A 20,870-nucleotide genomic window follows, 5' to 3' on the forward strand; every position below is an offset into this window, starting at 1 on the left:
AAATAATCTTTGATTTGTTTTTTTAGTATTTAATTTTTGAATTGAAATAATATAATTTTTTATAAAAATAATTAGGATTTCATAACTTTATTTTTTTTATTGTTCATGTTGTTTATGTTTTGTTTGAAACTGCAAAATTAAATGGTCAAAAGTTACCTCAAAAGTATTCAATTAATAAAATATAAGTATTTTAGACACTTAATGAAAGTTACCTTAAATCGATTAGGGACTCAATTAATAAAATATAATTATTTTAGGCACTAAGTATAATGATTTTTTTTTAATATGAACTCAATTAAAAATAGTTAATTTTTTTATATTTTTTACTTTCATAAATTTAGATAATGTATGTCTGTGTATTAATTGAATGTATTTTAGATTATTTTAACCTAATTGATCAATTTGATTATGGATTTGAATAGTTGTTAGTCTTTATGATTATTTACAACTTATCACGCATCTGAGGGTTAGAAATGAAGTTCATATATATTTATCAATAATCTTTATTTCAATAAGATTAAATGTCGTAAACCTTATAATATTGTAAACTATATCACCCAATCACATCATCATTAATTTAATTTGATTCTGTATGACATAAATCGTCGTAGAAGAAGCTGAGAAGTTGGTATTTATTGAATACTTAGCTCTTAATTTTATCGATTATAGGACATGTCTTCAATGAAGATCATAATTAATTATATACATTGAGAAACCAATTGAACATGGTAAGCATTTAGTTCTTCCCAAAAGCATGCTACCAGCTAAGCATGACTTCAACATATATAAATAGTTAATATTATATATTTATTCATTTGGTTGGTTCTTACGAGTCATTATTTTTTTCCTTGATTTAAGCGGATTAACCAATTAAACAAATTAAGATTTTATAGTTTCCAGCTTTCTACACTTCACAGTTGTTCTCTCTCACCTGTCACTAATTAATGATTGAAGGAAATATAAAAAAAGTTTTATATAAAGAATATTCTAGAAGGAATGAGAAAATAAATAAAAAATTGTGAAGAATAAGAAAAAGGATTTTATTTAATATTCAATCTCCAAGTAAAGAGATATCTGCTCATAATTTGGATAGTCAAAAAAACTTAGTTTGACTTCGTTTATTTTTTAAAATTGCCGGATTCAGACCTTTTAAAAACCATTTTTAGTTAAAAATATCAAACTTTAGGCTTTAAATAAATTATAAGGTGGCTAACTTGTCTGTATTGTATGTTTGATATATAATACAGTTTTATAAATAGTATATGTACAATTATTAATAATAAATTTTATAACAAAAAACAATTTAATTTTAAAAATGTTGTACACATGAAATTACTTACCCTATTGATCTATATTTTTTCATCTATTATCAGTAGTAATAATAATTTATTATTAAATAAAAAGATGTGAATGCAAGTATTGCACAATGACAGTTTAAGATGTGGGCTATTTCTTCATGCACCCCAAAAAAATGTCTTCCTACACCCCATCATTTTCATTTTCAAAGAAGGCTATTTTACCTTTTTTTTAAAATTGATTTTGAATTGTTCTTTTTAGAATATTTTTGAAACATATTTTCTGAAACTGATTTCCTATTCCAAAAACATTATTTCTGAATTTTCTATTTCAGAAACACTATAATTACAGAATCCCTACTTCAGAAACAATTTTTTTCTTACAAAACCCCTATTATGAAAATATTTTTTGCTTATTTTTTCTTAAGAACTCCTATTCCGAGATCATTCAAAACAGAGAAAAGATAATTTCGATATTTCTAAAAAAGAAATTCTTACAAAATTCATATTCCAAAATCATTCAAAACTGCGAAAATCATTCAAAACTGCGAAAATCATTCAAAACTGCGAGGTATTTCAAAAAAATTTCCTATTCCAAAATCATCCAAAACTAATTTCGGTATTTAAAAAAAAAATTATAGGCGTGGAGGAAGAAACTCCATAAGATGTGTGAGCAATATGCCAACATTTCTTCAACTTTAGACCTTGATAAAATATATATTTTTTGGAAAAAAATTACAATTAAAACAAATCAAGTAATTTCAGACTTTTAATACTTAAAAAAGGGCAACATAAGTGATGAAAGCTAAGAAATCTGTCTTAGAAGACTAGGATTTTCTGAAATTGTTTCTAAAGAATCTTATTCCCAATGCAGAAGGGAATTCAATACTGAGAAGAGAAGAGAAAAGTTTTGTTGCATAAACAGTAAAAAACATTACACTCTTTATAATAATATAATAATACTTTTAAATTAAAAAAAAAAATAATATTAATTTCTTATGATGTGAAGTGTGTGTGAAAACTGTCAAGAATGTTAATATATCAGCAGCCTACTGAGAATGATATTTGATGCTAAGTTTGAAAACCGATTTTGAAAATGTTTGGACAGATAATTATAACAGATGAGCTATCAGGAAGAATAATACTGCAAACAGCAATTAACAACAAACTTTCAACATCACGTTATTTAGTAGTAAGAGTCTGTAGCTCAGAGAATTGCCACATGATAGTTTGGCAAAACATCCATGATGATACGAAAGGATGTAATTTGAAGCAAAAACACAACAAAAACACAACGAAAGTCTGAGGAAAATGGAAATTGTCACAACCTGAGATTGTCAAGTGAAGCATCTTACGAAAAGCCAAAGTACTCCTTCAGAATAGACCTGGATGTCCTAGAACACCCATTCCCTATCTTACACATGTTTTCAAACTTAGCCATCTCCCGTTTGAGCTGTTTCTTCCTTTCACGTACAGCATCCTCTGCCGCAGCAGATGACATTTGACCAGCCAATGCTTCTTTTTCATGTTCCAGTTGGGCATGCAAATTTATTAAATAGGTTTTTTGTGCCGTAAGTGCTTCTTCAACCACCTTATATTCTAACTCTTGTGACCTTCTAAACTCCTCGACAACTTGTACAGCATCTTCATCAAGGTCTGAGAAGCTAAAATTATGAAAATTAAAAGGCTTCGACCTTGTCTTAACTTCAGCATTGCCCTCATTCATTGGGTCTTGCGTCACACCACTGCCATTACCTGATAAACAAACACACAATATGTTAAGTAGAGTGCACCCAATAACAGAAAGTTTACGATTTGTCACAACCCAGAGTCAGAGAGGATAAATGGTCATTCTGTTTCTCATGTCTTTTAGAAATTCACACACCTAGAGTTTTTCACCTCTATAAATCAATGCTAGGGTTTTAGTATCAGTCGAAAGTAGTAAAAATAGATATGCACAGATAGTAGGGGAGGATACTTACTCATAGAATAATCCATAAGATTGTCATCTTTCTTCCAGACATCTTCATGAGTAGTTCCACATTTGAGCTGATGAAAACCATCAAATTGGTCATAAGCCTTCAAAAAGAGAGAACAAGCAAGATAAGTTTTGTTTCTATTACCATAATATCGTTTAAGAATATACCTTTGAGATGGCCAATTCAATATAACGCAGAACCTCCTTTGCAATGGGTCTCTCTGAACCACGCAGGAGACAAGCACCAAGATTCAAAATCTTCTTCAGAATTTCATCATCCAAATCCGTACTTTTGCATGTTTGCAGAAGATTACTAACATGAGAAATCACATCAGTCCTCCCATCACAGCGACGGCAGAGGTAGCCAGCATCCAGTCCAATACTTCCTCCAACTTGGCCTGCCAAGAGACATCGAAGGGCGCATTCAATATGAGCAACGTGGCCACAAATCCCTTCACCAGCATTCACTTTACACTTGATGTAACTATAGCCACCATAAGCTGCAGAGACAGTTTTGCTACAGAGAATGCAAGAACAGTCACGGCAAAAGCCAGGTTCAGTACAGCAGATATCACAAGGCATGACTGGAGAATATTTTGCTACTTCTCCCAACACCAGACTACTGCACTCCTTATTATTTGCTTTGCACTTGACAACGTCCTCATCATCAGAGTCAGATACTTCTAGTGCTACCTGTTGAAGAGGTATAGCAAGTATTGGTTCTGCATTGTCTGTGATGTAGAACAACCGAAGTAGTTATTTAGCAATGTTATATCATTTTAATAAGCAAAACAAACATAACAGTACGTCACTGATTGCTGAGAGACATTGTAAAACATGAAAAGGAAAACATAACTAGGATGAAAAATAATGGTTTAATAAAACTGTTTCACAACCGTAGTTGCCCTGTCAAAGATTTTTAACTAACCACAACCACATCACGACAACACTACAACAATTCCAAGCCAACGTGGTATGTAGCGTATAATTCTGCTAGTCTCCATCTAGTAAGATGTTGGTAGCAAAAATGATTTACCAATCGCATTGATAAAATTCATATGCCTATATATTATCATGTCAAGAACTTTATCTTTATTCTTCAGTTTTATGTAATCAAATTTTTAACCTCTAGATTACATAAATTATTCTCCGAATGTGCAAATAACATTGTTATAAAAAATAGAATTACATCTATAACTGAGTTCAGAAAAACAACAGAGCAATAGAACTCAGCAGAGTTTATTAGAATCAATCAAACAAGTCATGAAAAAACAAAAAAACAAACATTGAAAAATGACACTAACGCATTCAAAGCAAAGGCCACTACAAATTAAAAGGAAGAAATTAAAGGAAATTGATAGAGAAAAGGGATATTCTAGTATCAAATGAAAAAATAGATATAGGCAACATCTGAAAAATCCTTCTAAAAAGCATTGGATATTGCTTAGGAATAAGTGACAGGAAAAAAGAGACCGTTACCTGATGCAGATGATATTGCGGGAATCTTCCAGGAGAAAGATGCAAAAAAGGCATTGATATCAGCATCAGGAAAATATCTCTTGACATAACGTTCAACAGCAAGCTTGCTCGCAAAGATGTGTTGTTTGCTGTGTGTGCTTGAACCTGACCCTGCGTTCTCGTTCTCCTCCTTCAACAAGCGGACTAGTCGATTAGGCAGATACAGATACCTATCCTGAAAGTGCGTACCAGCAGGGACAATTCTCCGTCCAGTTCTCCATCCCCAAACATCACCCTTTTCTGGCCAATTTTCCGGTGCATATGGAAATCCTTCACCAGACATTTCCGGAATCACTGGCTGTAGATAAAATAAATCATTATCCTCCATCTCAACCGCAGCATAATCAAAATTAGAATTACAAATATGTAATATAAAAGGCAGTTCAGGAAAATGACAGAGCAGCTGAACTGAAGAGAGTTAAAATTCCCGAAACAGATCATAAAAAAACAAAAAAAAAATTCACAGAATAATGAAACTAACGCATTCAAAGAAGGAAATTAGAGAAAGACCACACCAAAAATTAAAGGAAATATCACCACTTCCAGGTTTAATGCTCCAGTCCATATGGGATTTCCAATACAATCACGCCAAAGCCAAAGCTACAAACTCGTGTGTAACAAGTGGCCTGATAAGGCCACAAAACTCTATATGGCCAAAAAAACTCTATATGCTATATAAATGACTCAGATACCATTTTAAAAAGTAAACTTTAAGTCAAACTCAATCTTATAAAAACCACTTCTAATATGGCCAAAAAAACTCTATATGCTATATAAATGACTTAGATACCATTTTAAAAAGTAAACTTTTAAGTCAAACTCAATCTTATAAAAATCACTTAGAAGGTGAAGTTTGCATTTACATACATGTATCTTATCCCGATAGATTCAATCAAAACTTGTTTATGGAAACACCCACACATACATTTATGGAAACACCCACACATACATGCAACAAGTAGATCCAATCAAAACTTGTTTATAGAAACACACATACATGCAACTCCGGAAACACAAGAAAATCATCCGCAAGTTTATTTAGATATGGGATATACAGGTTATAGGATAACCTTCATAATAAAAAGGTAGATCCAATCAAAACTTGTTTATAGAAACACACATACATTGAACCGGTTGATTCAATCAAAATTTGTTTATGGAAACACCCACACATACATGGAAGTAGATCCAATCAAAACTTGTTTATAAGAAACACAAGAAAATCATCCGCAAGTTTATTTAGATGTGGGATATACTGGTTATAGGATAACCTTCATCAAAAGGGTTAGATCCAATCAAAACTTGTTTATAGAAACAAACAAACATACATGCAACCATAGATTCAATCAAAACTTGTTTATGGAAACACTCACACATGCATGCAAGTAGATCCAATCAAAACTTGTTTATAGAAACATACACACATACATGCAACTCAGGAAACACAAGAAAATCATCCACAAGTTTATTTTAGAGATGTGGGATATACTGGTTATAGGATAACCTTCATCAAAAGGGTTAGATCCAATCGAAACTTGTTTATAGAAACAAAAAGACATACATGCAACCATAGATTCAATCAAAACTTGTTTCCATACATGCAAGTAGATCCAATCAAAACTTGTTTATAGAACATACACACATACATGCAAGTAGATCCAATCAAAACTTGTTTATAGAAACATACAAACATACATGCAACTCAGGAAACACAAGAAAATCATCCACAAGTTTATTTTAGATGTGGGATATACTGGTTATAGGATAACCTTCATCAAAAGGGTTAGATCCAATCAAAACTTTTTGTAGAAACAAAAAGACATACATGCAACCATAGATTCAATCAAAACTTGTTTATGGAAACACCCACACATACATGCAAGTAGATCCAATCAAAACTTGTTTATAGAAACATACACACATACATGCAACTCAGAAACACAAGAAAATCATCCACAAGTTTATTTTAGATGTGGGATATACTGGTTATAGGATAACCTTCATCAAAAGGGTTAGATCCAATCAAAACTTGTTTGTAGAAACAAAAAAACATACATGCAACCATAGATTCAATCAAAACTTGTTTATGGAAACACCCACACATACATGCAAGTAGATCCAATCAAAACTTGTTTATAGAACAAGAAAATCATCGGCAACTTTATTTAGATGTGGGATATACTGGTTATAGGATAACCTTCATCAAAAGGGTTAGATCCAATCAAAACTTGTTTATAGAAATAAAAAGACATACATGCAATCATAGATTCAATCAAAACTTGTTTATGGAAACACCCACACATACATGCAAGTAGATCCAATCAAAACTTGTTTATAGAAACATACACACATACATGCAAGGGAAACACAAGAAAATCATCCGCAAGTTTATTTAGATGTGGGATATACAGGTTATAGGATAACCTTCATCAAAGCGGTAGATCCAATCAAAACTTGATTATAGAAACACACAGACATACATGCAACCGGTAGATCCAGTCAAAAAATGTTTATAGAAACACAAACATACATGCAACCATAGATTCAATCAAAACTTGTTTATAGAAACACCCACACATACATGCAACGTAGATCCAACCAAAACATGTTTATAGAAACACAAACATACATGCAAGACACACATGCAACTCCGGGAAACACAAGAAAATCATCCGAAAGTTTATTTAGATGTACGATATACAAAGTTATATGATAACCTTCATCAAAACCGGTAGATCCAACCAAAACTTGTTTATAGAAACACCCACTCATACATGCAATGCATGCATGTTTATAGAAACACACTCACATACATGCAACACATACATGCAACTCGAATCGAAGAATAAACTTCGGATTGACAATACAATACAAAAAACCGAGCAGGAATGAGCATCAAATAAAGAAACTCTCACTTCAGCAAAATGGTAGTCCATTGCAGACTTGTCAGAAGACATTATATCTGGTCACTACAAAACAGACAAGCAAAAACTATTAGCATAGAGCTCAAAAAACTATCAAAAACACACATGCATTAAAAGAAAAAGATAGAAGTAACAAAACTCCCAGTGATATTAATGGTTTGGGAATGATCGGTGAGAAATGGACTCTAATTAAGAAGAGTAATCGGTAAAAAAGTAGTGTGATTAATGTAATGGAGGATCATAAAAACCAAAAGTGAGCTTGAGAAACCGAAACGAGATAATTAGTAGAAAATAGAGTGATTGATGTAATGGAAAAAAAAAGAAAAGAAGCAAAAGTGACCTTGAAGAACCGAAACGAAAACGAAGATACAGCACAGCGCCGCGGATCTAAACTGTAAGCAAAGGTAACCCCACCATACATTTCGGCCGTATTTATAGAAAGAAAAGACGAGAAAACGGCGTAGTATCGGTCTTTTCTTATTTTACACTTTTTTTTTTCATCGATAAAAGAACTTTTTATTTATTTAATTTCTTATATTTGTCAACCCATTACAATATTCGATATAATTATTAACATTTATTATATAATGTCTCGTCACTCTTATCTAAATCTTGTACTGTTCCCTGAAGTACAAATTAACTGAACATGGATACATGATGGATGTGAAAAGATTGAAAATAATAATAATTAAAAATAACTTAAAGATATTTATTTATTATAGACTTTTTTTATTTTTAAAAAATATTATTTTAATTATTTATTTAATTATAATAATAAAAATTAATATCAATAAAATACTGATAATAAATTATATCTATATAATCAATGTAAACATATATAGATATAAATATTAAAAAAACATTTGATTTATTACTTATATATTACTTATATTGAAATTAGTTAGGTTATAAATATCTTATTAATTATGTATTGAAATATAATTAATTTCTCCTTTTTCATGTATTTTTTTTTATTTTTTTCTTCCAACTTTTCACTTCTTAAATTTTAATTTGAAAAACAGATTATAAGTAATTTATCTATTTCTAAAGCTTACTATTTTTATTAATATAAGCCATACCAGTCATAATTGGATTTATTTCCAATCGATATGAAACTTGCTAGGTCTCAAAGAAAACAACAGAAAATAATTTTTGGGTCTGCATCTTTCACAAGCAAACTTTTTTATTATCTTTTGGCAGCAGAACCAGTTTGATGATAATATGAAAACAAAACTGTGTAAGAGATTGCATTAATTTCTTTGTTTACCATTAATTAAACTAAGGTATGTGAAAAAGGTCATCCTCACCTTTCCACCAGAACACAAGCCTTATCCCTTCATCCACCACACGCTTCGCCCGTCTCAGAAACCATTGCTTTCTTCTCCATTGGAAGAACCTCAGCATGGCGAGCTTTCAGTTAGCAGCAACACCCTTTACCCTTTTCAGACGGGGGCACCCCACCACCAAGCTCTCCACTGCTTCTCAGGTGAACCCTCGGCAAGGCCTTGCTTTGCGCCCACTCACTGTGAGGTCCTACAAAGTGGTGATTGAGCAGGAGGGGCAGTCCATTCCTCTGGAAGTTGAAGCTGACGAGACCATACTGTCAAAGGCACTGGAATCTGGGTTGCCTGTGCCTTATGACTGCAGACTTGGGGTTTGTATGACATGCCCTGCTCGTCTCATCAGTGGATCTGTTGATCAGAGTGAAGGAATGCTCAGCGATGATGTGGTGGAGAGAGGTTATACACTCCTCTGTGTCTCCTACCCTCAATCCGATTGTCATATAAAGGTTATCCCTGAGGAGGAGCTGCTGTCATTGCAGTTGGCCACAGCCAATGACTAGTCTGTTTTTGAGTTTTGAATGTAGAGTACCTAATTCCAAGCTGCTGCTGCTGGCTTTGGTTAACAGGGTTGAGTCTTTGCTTGTTTCTGTATTCGCTGATGTCGCTCTGGTTTTTGATATACTTCTGTTCTATTATGTAGTTTCTTATTGATGCATGAAGCACAATTATACAACATTTGATTCAGACTAGAACAGACACCAACTTTCCAACAATGCTGATAAATGGTTATCTAGGATACGAACTAAATGTGGATGAGTAGTTATCATTTTGCAATTTTATTTAAAATTTCTAAACCTTATTGACATATTACAAAGGTGGAATCCAAAATGGTAGTAGAAGTTCACATTTACCAAATGATTCAAACCCCAGCTAGCCTTAACAAGGTTTTAAAAAACTGTCCATACACAACTTCAGCCTAACATCAAAAGTATTGGGGTCACCACCATCACACCTGCAGTCGCACATTTGTTGAGTGTTTCTCTCAACATCAAAGATGTGTAAAAGGATCCAAATCCCCTTCCATTTACATATAGTGCCGAATAAAATGCACACCTCAGGTGATGCGGTTGAATGGTTTCTTGTGTCTCTGCTTAATCTTTACCTTAACGCGGATGCCATTGTCAATGATGGACTGAAGAACAATCTGAAGTTTTCCCTCCACCCTTTCACCTTTTCTTGGAGTGTAAATCACGTCATGGATATCATCACCCAGTGCTCTCTGAGCTAGAATTGCCCCCACTGCGGCACAAGTGGTTTTATTCTTGGTAGAAGCCAGGTCAAACTTGAGGTCCTTGGAAATGGAATGTGCCACAGCAACAACCTTGCTCGTTACCCTGTGAACAATGCAAGCACGAACAGAGGCGTTTGATATGAAAATGTCCAGGCAAAAGGGTTCGTGGTAAGGACCTGTAAGCTGGTTAAAGGTGGGAGTCCTCTGCCTCTTGTTCACACTAGGCCCATAATTGATTTCGTCCACACGGGGCACAACACTTTTGCTTCTTGCCAATTCATCTACTCTGGGAGCCTTGTGATCTTTAGAAACCACATTTGGAGTTGGTTTAGCTTTGTCTACCTCCTCTTTTTTCTTGGAAGATTTCTTCCTGTGAAAATCCAAATTATACTCTTCAAACTCCTTGGAGCTGCGCTCAAGCTTATAAAACAGATTGCCACGAACTCTCATATTATCTATGTCCTCAAAATCTAGTTCACCCTCAACATGATCTTCAATGGTTTCATCGGTCACTTGCGAACCAAAAGAACTAGCTTTCGATACAGGCCCCCTCCAGGCTTGTGCCACCCCAGATGAGACACCCCAAGTATCCTGATCCACAAGTTCAACATCAAACCCAGTTGAGGGATGATTGAATTCGGAGAGAAATGGGGAAAGATGGAGGCTGGTAGAGTATTCAGAAGGTGGCACGGATGCAGAACTCGGTGCTGCCTCAACCTCTTTGGTAGGAAGGGTGGTGAGGGTCTTGAAGCAGAGATTGAATGTCCTGGAGAGAAAATGTTGTTTGTATAAGGAGGCACCCTTCCTTGCTAGTAGCATGGATACCATGACCAGAGATTTCAAGAGAGAAACTTTAAAAACTAGTTAATGCCAAATGCTCGAAGCAGCAAAACATCGAACAGTTGGCGTGCAGACCGTTGTACTTATTTTCTGAAACACGACCCCTTTAGAAGGAATACAAAAAAACAATGAACAAATAGATTAAAGCAACCTCAAAAGTATATATAGTTCAAAACAAGTGAGAATCTATTGGTGTTAAGAGGACCTTTTTTCCTTTGTACTTTTCTCTTGATCCCTACAGTTGAATACTGCCATAAAATATAAACGAGTGGTAGGTCAAATCACGTGGACCAATAATAGTACTAAACAAAATCATTATAATTTGGACAAGATTTTCCTAATTGACATTACAAAAGGAATTCACAAATATTTGATAAGAAAATAATATCGTTGTTGTAAATAAAAAAATCTCTACAAATCAATACATAAGTAAACTTGAGAGACTTCAATTGAAAAAAACAAATTAACATCTATTGAAAAGTAGTATGAATAGTCACTTTTATCTCTGAAAAGCAATAGCCAAACTGTCACCTAAATACAAAAAGTAAAATGCACAAAATAAAAAAGGTTTAATAGCTTTTTTTTCCCTCGATTGTGATGATCTGTTCCATTTGGTTTTATTATTTTGAATGTTTTTAATTTGATTTGATTTTTAATATTTATTAGATTTCTTAGCACAATTTTAGAATAATTTTAAAAAGAATAAATATATTTCTTTTAAAACTCAAATTTATTGTATAAATTTTTATTATGATTAAAAAATAAAGAACAAATTATTTTGAACCAGCTATAAGAAACATTTTCTGTTAAAAAAATTTGAAACATACTTATGCATATAAATCTTTATCATCAATTTATATAATTCATAATTATATAATATAGATATGTGTCCGTGTCCACAATTTAGAAATTATACCTCGCTCGTTTTCAAGATAAGATTTAAGTTGTTTGGTGGGTAACTCGTCTAAAGCTTCTATGAAAAATGATAAGTTAGATTTTAACATGATCAAGATTTTTGGTATTAACACTCTGGTAAAATTATTTGTCCTCTTCCTGTGAGATGAGAGGTTCCTTGAAGTTCATACTGCTCTGTTTGCTGAGTTTTATGGGATTATGCATGCTATGGAAGAAACTCAAAAGACGGGACTTACTAATGTTTGGTTAGAATGTGATTCTGCTAGGACAAATGTTTTTTAGATGGAATATTTGTCTTAATTATTGTGGGAAAATCAGCTTAAGGATTACTCATATTTTTTCGTGAAGGGAATGCGTGTGCTAATAAGTTGACTAATTTAGAATTTATTCATAGAGAATTGTTTCATTGGTATAATATGTTTCCATCTAGTCTGTTCTTAGAATTATTTATGAATAAATATATTTTACCTATGTATCATTTTTGTTAACATATGGATTTTTGGCCTAGTTCCCCATATTTTTTTTTATTTTCTTTCTTTTTTAATAATATTTTTCATGTGATGGTAGATGATTATTGTTACTTGAAATGTCAGTAATACCTAACATAAAAACATTTTTATAAAAAAATAATAATTGTATGAGTATCTTTGTTACATAAGTGTGCAAACTCTCTTATTAGATTCATGTCAATGTCCAACAACATTCATTCTTTATTTTGTTGATATGTGTACTTCTTTATTTTGTTGATGATGTGTAATTTATTATTCATCTCACATGTAATCGTTATAACATTGGTACAATAAATTTCTGATTCGTGATATGAAGAAATAAGATTTTTTTCAGTTACCGATTTGTGATATGAAGAAATAAGATTTTTTTTTCATATATAATTTTTGTTAACATATAGATTTGACAGATTTGACTTATAGATTTCCCTTAGTCTCTCGTAATTTTTGTATTTATTTTTAATAATAGTTCATGAAAAAAACTGAAATTTTGTTACTTCAATTTTAAATAAAGAACTGAGATTATAGACTGATGTAAGACTAATCCAGTTTGTAAAACTATATTTTAGATTGATAACTTCAATTCAGAAAAAATAAATAAAAAACATTCTAAATATTTTCTGGGTGCAAGAAAACAGCTGTCTTCCAAAAATCATATCAAAACATGACTTCAATTTGATGAAAGTACAAAGCATTTTCAGTTCTCAAGTGAATACAAACAAGGGCTGCCCAAATTAAATACATTATCACCAAATTCTATGCTGATGAACTTTGGCAGAAACGGACCACAAGCTTAATACAAGGAAACATAGTTAAATATAGTCAAGCCATGAAACCAGATTAAACACTTCCTACCAATGTATGGGAAAAAACAGAAGACAAAAATATATGTAAAAAGAGTTTCTCAAAGTACAATTGCCAACGCCATATGATTGACGAATTACCATGAACATAGTGACACAAAGGGATTGAGCAGAAACCTGTTTCGACTCTACCAGATTGAGATATATACAATAAGAGCAGCACAATCAAAAGTGTAACTCAAGTATTTGCTTTTGTTGAAAGATCGATGGGATATTACTTCTCACTCAGTAACTTCACCTAATCGGCAACAGGTCTTGCCGCAGATGCAATTGAATCTTTTTGGCAGAAGAAACATTCAGATAACATGGAGTTAGCTACTTCTAACATTACAAAATTCACTCATAAATGACAAGGGACCAAATAATGATTCCCTCAAAATCAATAGAATTTATTCATAATACCAACATCAAAGCACAACGCAGAAGCTTCTAAAGCCTTGAAAATTGACTCACATACAACGCAGTGAAGCTCTGAAACGAAACTTATGAGTATCACAAGTAATACAGAACTGGGTTATCTGTTAGACCACAACAGTCTCGGAACTATCACCGGAAGCATTTACGCCACTTTCATCCACACATGTTTCATTTGAAGCAACTATTGGGCTCAAAAGCAAATCCTTACCATTTTTGCATCCGTTTTCAGAGTTGGAACCAGATCCTAGTTGCAACAAACTCTCGTCGTCATGATTGAGAGCAGAAATGGAGACATCTACATTTTGATTACTTCCCTTTGGAATAATATTCTCTTCTGATAAAATCCCTGAAGTAACAGCTTCAAGAGCATCATTCATATAAGCCTCTTTGGTAGGTGGAGTGTTGTCTGACTTTTGAGAGTTCAAAACTGAATTAATGTCAAGCTCCAGCGAATCACAATTCATAGCAGTGACCAAGCGACATTTCTTGTCAAGGTTTTCTGCTGAACATGGATCAGAACAAGCAGTTTCCTGAGCCAAAGCTTGAACATTTGGAATATCTTCTGGGTGACTTCTCACAGAAGTGGGATTTAATTTATCAACAGGAGGAGGAGCCAGCACTTTATTCTTCATTTCTAGAGCACTGTGACTAGTTCTAGAAGGAGAAACACATTTATCTGAAATTGAATCAGAGACCATTTCCTCAGAATGAGATTTGGAACAGAGAATCCCGTCAACCAAAACTTGGTTTATTTCTCGAGAAGCATCGCTGCATTCATCATTTGTCTCATTAGCAGGATTTGAACTAACATCATCACTTCCACGAAGATCTTGTGGAGTTGAAGAACCCATATCTGACCTATTTCCCATTTTGGTATGGATAAAATCGTTGTCTTCATTTCCCATTTTCTCAGAACCTGTTAGTAAAAGGAAAGTAAAACTTATGCACTGGCAAAAGTAACTCGCTGAAATTTACTTAAACAAAAACAGCATCAACACCTGCAGTTTTATTACCTTCCACTAACAGCTTCTGTAACATATCAATACCAGGGAAGACCACCATATTCAGTGACCTCATTTCTTGTCTGAGTAATTCGTCCAGATGTGTGAAACCAAAAACTGTTGTCCATGTATGTGTTAGTTCAGCAATTGCAGGAATAACTAGTTTTTCAACCTTCATAGCACAAAGGGCCTTCCAACCAAGGAGAAAATAATAAGATAAGAATGTGTCAGTGTCAATAAAAAATGTATACAGAAAAGCCTCAATCAAAGCTCTAAATAGATCTTAGGTGTAAGTAAATCGCAATGAATCATAGCTTCAAGGTTTACCGATTCAATGGAAGAAAAAAGCCGGCGACACATCCCTTGACGCCTATATATGTGACGAGTTCCAATGAATGGCATCTCAGCTATCTCAGTTCCATGGAACCTAAGACATGGGAGTTAATACTTACATGTATACTCATTTATTCAGACTTAAAAAATCACATAGCAGCATAGATATAGATTATGATAGTGAGAAACCAAGAAAAAGAACATGGCCTTTTAGCTTTTAAGCTAAATCAGTAAAACTGAATGTCACTTTCAAGAAAGTTAGGAACCAGAGTGACTACCCAATGCACTCATGCTTCCTCATTATGGCACTTTTTTATAAATGCCATGAAAAGGAGAAGTTCTCTAAAGCAAATGAAGCATGACTGGAAAATTTTACATAATTACGAATTTCATTTCCTTCGTATGATCAAAACAAATTGTCTTGATAACTACAATTTTTTTTTCTTCTCAATTATTTTCTTAGTTCCCCTAACTTCTCAGAGGTGCACCAGGTAAGTAGGCATTCAATCCAATTGCAACAGAAAAACCTTTCACTCTGCCAATTTCTACTCTTTCTGCTGTTTTCCTTCTTCAAAAGAAAAGCTCAGAGATTCAATAAACGAGTCAGCAAGACAAAGTCTGAGGCTTAGTACCTGATAGATGCCGCAGAAATGATTTCATCCCCTCTCTCCAAAATAGCAGTGTAAAAGCCACCATAGCTCAACCTATTAAAGTTTGATCTGAAAACAAATAGAATGAGAGGTCTCATAAATTAAATATAGGGATAATGGCGAATTCATAATGTTTTGAACTTTTAACTACTACTTACCCACTATTATATAAAATGTTACGGATTAAATTGATCCCACTCCTCCGATCAATAACAGGTAAAAAGCATTCATCCATCACAGACAGTGCAATAGCCAATTTTGAATTACATTCTACCCTCTGATTAATTCCCTTGCAAGCTGCCTCTGAGTCTTCATCCGTTCTATGAATGAGAGACCATGAAAAACCCGCTTCTAGTTCATGCTTGGTACCAATATACTTCTTCAATTGTTCAGAAAGCTGTACAAGTAAGAAGAACATAACAACGAATCAGAATCTGGGCTTATCACAGCAACTTTGAAAAAAATTCATTGTAACAAACCAATAAAATACGAAAATTCATAAAAAGCAATGTCTTGGAAGAAGCACATTCTATAGACTAGTGCACAATAATTGGTGGTACTCTCAACGCATGCTAAATTATGAGAAAGAAAATGGTTAAATAAATACAGATACATTCATCAAGCTATACTTCAAAATTTTGAAAACGAGAAATAACTGTAAGATGTACCTCTCTGCACTCTTTCCCACAAAAAGAAAGGCTTGATGTATTGAGGTTATTAAGAAGGGCATCCATCTCATTAGCGCAAGAGTCGTGATCTATGCAAATGGAAAGTACTTATTAAACAACATCAAAGGGGAAAAACAGAAGAGAAGTAATGGCCAATAGAATATAAACATATTGAAGAAACATAAAAAATATGAATGAGAGAAGGTGAATACATTTTTTCTCACATAAGTTGCATGTATGTAAGATAGACACTGATGCGTCATCTTTTTCAGAAAGTTCACTGGCTATGCCACAAAATTTACAGGTGCAATTTGGACAATTCCATTCACCAGGAGGAAGCATCTGCAACAACATAAATGAATTCCTCATGAAAAAACAATACTCCTAAAATAATCAACACACACACACACACACACACACACACACACACACACACATATATATATATATCAATTACATTACTGAAATAAAGTTAAGTATGCAATTACAACGAGTTAGTAACACCTCAGTCAAAGTCTCAATAATACATTATTCTAGCTTTGGTGTGCGGGAACACTTGCTCAACTTCTATGAGAAAACCTATTCAACATGCCTACTAGGTATAAAAGAAGTTAGAGGGCCATAAATTAAATTATTGAAGTCCTCATATACCACAGTATAGGAAGGTATTTTTTCTTTGAATGAACTTCTTTGCTGACACTGGACAGACTCAACCATTTAAGTATTCAGTAGGCACAAGTTTTGTTCAGCATTCGCCTAACACATTTGCAAAAGCATAATAACAAGAACGTGACTTCAGTCCCCTCAACATTCATAACAACAAAGCAACCAACAAAGACATAGTGCCTCCTTCGACCACCCCAAAAAGATTCGATAAACCAAACAACATCTGGAAGAGAAACATAAATTTCATATGCTACTGTTCACCAAGAAACAGGTCAAAATCACGACAAAAAAAAAATGTTCTAACAATATGTTGCGAAGTGAGAACCGTGACCTATGAAAAATAAAATACGCCCACATACCTGTATATCCAAGCAGCTTTGATGAAATGTTGATGGACAACCATCACAACAGATTAAATCCCCTCCATCTGCACAAATACCACATGTATCATCATTTCGATCATCACCGTCAGTATCTACTGAATGGAGACCAATTTTTTCAGAATGCTCTTGTCTATTCCATGCATCTATCTGGCATTGTAGAAGAGAAACTCCAGATTCCAAAAAAATATTTTGATATGGCTGTGGCAATTTGCTTCCTGCATGAAGCTCAAACTTTGAAACTGTGAGGATTTTACTACAGCAGCCACAATGTATGCCATCTCTTGTGATCCACCCCTCAAGCAGGACTTTCTTCCGTCTGCGGTACTGAACCTTTTGGCTTAACTCTACTGTTCCAGAGTCGATCAACCAGGCAAGAACTGTCCGTTTTCCCGTATATGGGACAAAGCCATCAGATTCTGAATTTGATCTTTTGTTAGAACTGCGAACTAACAAGGTACATCTTCCGTGTTTATTACTCTTCCGTCCATGTATACGAGAATCACATCCAGATGATTTTTCTATTCCGTCAACTGAGTGATGGGTAGCATTCTGGATTTTAGAGCGAGCACTGATAACGTTACTTTCAAACATTTTATTTTTCATCGACTTACTTCCCTGTTTAATAAAGGAGCTTAATTTCTCCTCATTGTTATCACTATCAGTGCTATTCATATCATTCTTGTTGCTGGCAGATCTTCTTATTTCAGGCTCTTTTTCATTATCACTTTCACTGTCATATTTTTTCTTCTTGTTTTTCAATTCTTTCTCCATTTTCTTCCTAGTTTTCCTTGTTAGCTGACTGAGCACATCATCTGCAATAGGTGTAAAAGAAGCACTATCCCCTTTGGCTTTGACCTCATTAGCATCTTCATTCAATTGCTTTTGAAGGGCGTCATAGGCCTTGATGATAGACCAATAGGCTGTACCTACTGGATTAATGTAAACTGCATCCAGGTAGTCTCTGTTCCTTCGAGGTCTATAGTCTATGGTCCAACCTGAAGTCAGCAGCATCTCCCGTATTCTCTCTCGCAGTTTCTGTTTTTCTGTACCACTACCACGCTTGATTTTTCCTTCTTTCGCTTTTGTGCTTGAGAGTTTATCATGCACAGGAGTCTGTTCATCCTCAGAGAACATCTTTTTTACAGGCTCACGAGCTACAGTATTTCTTACCCCGGGATTTAATGATGTGTCACTGTTATCTGAACCCCCCTCATCACCCTTGCCATCCTTGCTTGACAAATATTTTCTTGATGCTATCTGTTTCTTCTCCACCCTCTTGAGTACTCCTGGTTTCTCAACAGGTTTTGTTTCCAGGTTTGATGAAGGACGAGTTGGAACATTCCTCTTGGCAGTCTCTTCAATCTTCATCCTCTTGATGGGCTCTTCAGGTTTCAACCTTTGCCAGCTTTCCAAAGGTTTGTGATGATTGTAGTACTGTTCTGATTGCCCACACACCTTCTTCTTATTAACCATTACCTTCAAAACACCATTTTTCCCCTGAACCCTGATAGACTCATCCGAATTAAACTTCTCCCTCTGCAAGGGTATAGGTACCCGAACACCATCTCTGTTACTCTTGAACCTAATGCGATCAAGATTATCTCCAGGAAACAAGCCACTTGACCTGTCTACATAAGAGTTCTTCCGCTTATCAACAAGACGACCACTTGACCCATTCTTCAATTCCCTATCAATGCCACTCCTAGTAGCATGAACCGACCCCATAAAACTTCTTCCTCCAAAACCAGCTGCATTACCATCCAAATGCCTCCTCCTCATGTTCTCCACATCCATACCATCATATTCTTCTAAATTGTACACATCCAACTTACTACGCTTATTCACCCACTGCTCCAAACCTTTATCCGCACCCCTAATTCGTTCCATTCTGTGCCTCTTCCTACTAATCTCACTCCCAACCCTCTCAGACGCAGCCAAACCATTGCAAACACGAATAGTCTCAGACCCAAGCCTTCTACCAGGTGGAATCAGCAACTCGTCGCTTGATCCAGAATCACTAACAGGCACACTGATGTTGGCCCTTTTCTTCGATTCATAGAACTTCCTAGAGGTGGAAGCAGTAGCATCCAACCCATCCCCTTTCTTTCGCACAATCAAACAACCCGAGGAATTTCTGCTCTTCACCACAACCCCAGAACCACCCGATCTCACTTCTGATTCCATCTACCAAAGCCCCTCGCCAAAATTAGCATCTCCCGCAACCAAAACTAAACCCTAATCTCCAGATCTAAAGCAAAATCGTTCTTAACTTTACACACTCATCCCCTTCCCCTCAGACCAAAACAAAATTCCAACCTTACCTCGCCGGAAAATTCACGGATTCCGTCCCCGGAATAAACTGTGTGAAGCGAGTAATCCCCGCCGAAAAGTGTTCCGAGGGCGACCGAAGTCGGAGAGAAATTGAGACGAAAAATTGGAGAGAAACTGAGAGGGGAAGAGATTTTGGGTTGCGATTTGCAGAAGCAACAACTAAGCTAATATCATAATCAATCGATAATAACAAAAAAAGTAAAAAAAAAAAAAAACGTAAACAGAAAACAATGTTAGCTGTTCATGGCTTTATGTTTTGCTTATTTTATTTTCCCTCCAAATTTTATCTTTTGTTGAATCGCACGGTTCTGATGCTGCCACATTGCATATCTTGCACGTGGCAGAATCGCAACGGTTCCCACGACTGTTTATACAGTTTTTCTTACACTTTTCAGTACTGTTTCTCGGTAAGTGAGTCTTCTACAGAATTTCTAGAGACGTTACAAATAAGTTTTTTTTTTTTTTTTTTTTTAAATATCAGTTTTTTTTTACAAATAAGTTAAACTAAACTGAATTAATTGAAAATTGAATTAAACTGAACAGTTAAATAAAGATAAGTGATATATTTAGAACTTGCATTAATTTACAATTATATTTTTTCTACGAAAAATTTGAATCAGTTTATAAAATATTAAAAATAACCTTTATTCATATCATCAAGTTTGTATATTGAAATAGGTTCTCAAAGTATTATTATTGTTAAACAAATTAAATGGAAGATTTTATTTAGTTTACTAATTATGTTTATTATTTTTCAGTTTACATTTTTTATCAAAATAATATTGACTATAATTAACTATATTTTAATCTATAGAAATCAATCTCAAAGTTGGCTAATCTAGATATGAAAATAATGGAATAATGTTTTATTTTTTTAGACAATTAGAACATATTTTATATTTTATGTGTGAAATTATGTTGCACAAATCATATATAAATTCCATTATTATTATTATTATTACTACAATATGATCAAAATCAAATCTATAAATAATATTTGTACATTCA

At 34.1% G+C, this 20,870-nt stretch overlaps 4 protein-coding genes across 11 annotated transcripts; 1 reads left to right on the forward strand and 3 right to left on the reverse strand.

Annotated features, from left to right (window-relative positions):
- Positions 1 to 2,452: 2,452 nt before the first annotated feature.
- Positions 2,453 to 9,164, reverse strand: LOC137810380 (uncharacterized). 8 transcript variants are annotated; one of them, XM_068611612.1, is made up of 6 exons: positions 9,023 to 9,164; positions 7,707 to 7,760; positions 4,753 to 5,089; positions 3,442 to 4,004; positions 3,278 to 3,344; positions 2,453 to 3,050 (listed from the first exon to the last, which is right to left on the reverse strand). In XM_068611612.1, the coding sequence occupies exons 2-6, from the start codon at positions 7,746 to 7,748 to the stop codon at positions 2,647 to 2,649; spliced, it is 1,413 nt and encodes a 470-aa protein (XP_068467713.1). In that variant the 5' UTR covers positions 7,749 to 7,760; positions 9,023 to 9,164; the 3' UTR covers positions 2,453 to 2,646. The 8 variants fall into 8 exon arrangements, with proteins under 8 accessions (XP_068467713.1, XP_068467710.1, XP_068467709.1 ...); XM_068611609.1 differs by having other exon boundaries at positions 3,278 to 3,374; XM_068611608.1 differs by lacking the exon at positions 9,023 to 9,164 and adding an exon at positions 8,056 to 8,266 and having other exon boundaries at positions 3,278 to 3,374.
- LOC137810382 (ferredoxin C 1, chloroplastic) lies at positions 9,118 to 9,750 on the forward strand. Its single transcript, XM_068611619.1, has one exon. It carries the CDS (start codon positions 9,118 to 9,120, stop codon positions 9,556 to 9,558), a length of 441 nt encoding a protein of 146 aa, XP_068467720.1. The 3' UTR covers positions 9,559 to 9,750.
- Positions 9,751 to 9,811: 61 nt separating this feature from the next.
- On the reverse strand, positions 9,812 to 11,406 carry LOC137810381 (uncharacterized). Its single transcript, XM_068611617.1, has 2 exons — positions 11,335 to 11,406; positions 9,812 to 11,233 (listed from the first exon to the last, which is right to left on the reverse strand). The coding sequence occupies exon 2, from the start codon at positions 11,115 to 11,117 to the stop codon at positions 10,113 to 10,115; it is 1,005 nt and encodes a 334-aa protein (XP_068467718.1). The 5' UTR covers positions 11,118 to 11,233; positions 11,335 to 11,406; the 3' UTR covers positions 9,812 to 10,112.
- Positions 11,407 to 13,760: 2,354 nt separating this feature from the next.
- On the reverse strand, positions 13,761 to 20,100 carry LOC137810383 (uncharacterized). Its single transcript, XM_068611620.1, has 8 exons — positions 17,508 to 20,100; positions 16,695 to 16,824; positions 16,483 to 16,571; positions 15,973 to 16,211; positions 15,797 to 15,883; positions 15,159 to 15,258; positions 14,844 to 15,021; positions 13,761 to 14,746 (listed from the first exon to the last, which is right to left on the reverse strand). The coding sequence occupies exons 1-8, from the start codon at positions 19,713 to 19,715 to the stop codon at positions 13,935 to 13,937; spliced, it is 3,843 nt and encodes a 1,280-aa protein (XP_068467721.1). The 5' UTR covers positions 19,716 to 20,100; the 3' UTR covers positions 13,761 to 13,934.
- Positions 20,101 to 20,870: the final 770 nt, after the last annotated feature.

The sequence above is a fragment of the Phaseolus vulgaris genome, chromosome 2, assembly GCF_000499845.2.
Source record: "Phaseolus vulgaris cultivar G19833 chromosome 2, P. vulgaris v2.0, whole genome shotgun sequence".
NCBI lineage: Eukaryota > Viridiplantae > Streptophyta > Magnoliopsida > Fabales > Fabaceae > Phaseolus > Phaseolus vulgaris.

What these genes read in the sequence shown, in the direction of transcription:
- LOC137810380 (XM_068611609.1), bottom strand. Translation starts at nt 7,748, where the DNA reads ATGTCTTCTGACAAGTCTGCAATGGACTACCATTTTGCTGAA. An exon ending in TGGACTACCATTTTGCTGAA is followed by an intron (nt 5,090 to 7,706) that starts GTGAGAGTTTCT and finishes TTTTATCTACAG; the next exon opens with CCAGTGATTCCGGAAATGTC. An exon ending in TTGAATTGGCCATCTCAAAG is followed by an intron (nt 3,375 to 3,441) that starts GTATATTCTTAA and finishes CTCTTTTTGAAG; the next exon opens with GCTTATGACCAATTTGATGG.
- LOC137810382 (XM_068611619.1), top strand. Translation starts at nt 9,118, where the DNA reads ATGGCGAGCTTTCAGTTAGCAGCAACACCCTTTACCCTTTTCAGACGG.
- LOC137810381 (XM_068611617.1), bottom strand. Translation starts at nt 11,117, where the DNA reads ATGGTATCCATGCTACTAGCAAGGAAGGGTGCCTCCTTATACAAACAA.
- LOC137810383 (XM_068611620.1), bottom strand. Translation starts at nt 19,715, where the DNA reads ATGGAATCAGAAGTGAGATCGGGTGGTTCTGGGGTTGTGGTGAAGAGC. An exon ending in GTGGGAAAGAGTGCAGAGAG is followed by an intron (nt 16,212 to 16,482) that starts GTACATCTTACA and finishes TTACTTGTACAG; the next exon opens with CTTTCTGAACAATTGAAGAA. An exon ending in ATTTCTGCGGCATCTATCAG is followed by an intron (nt 15,259 to 15,796) that starts GTACTAAGCCTC and finishes CCCATGTCTTAG; the next exon opens with GTTCCATGGAACTGAGATAG.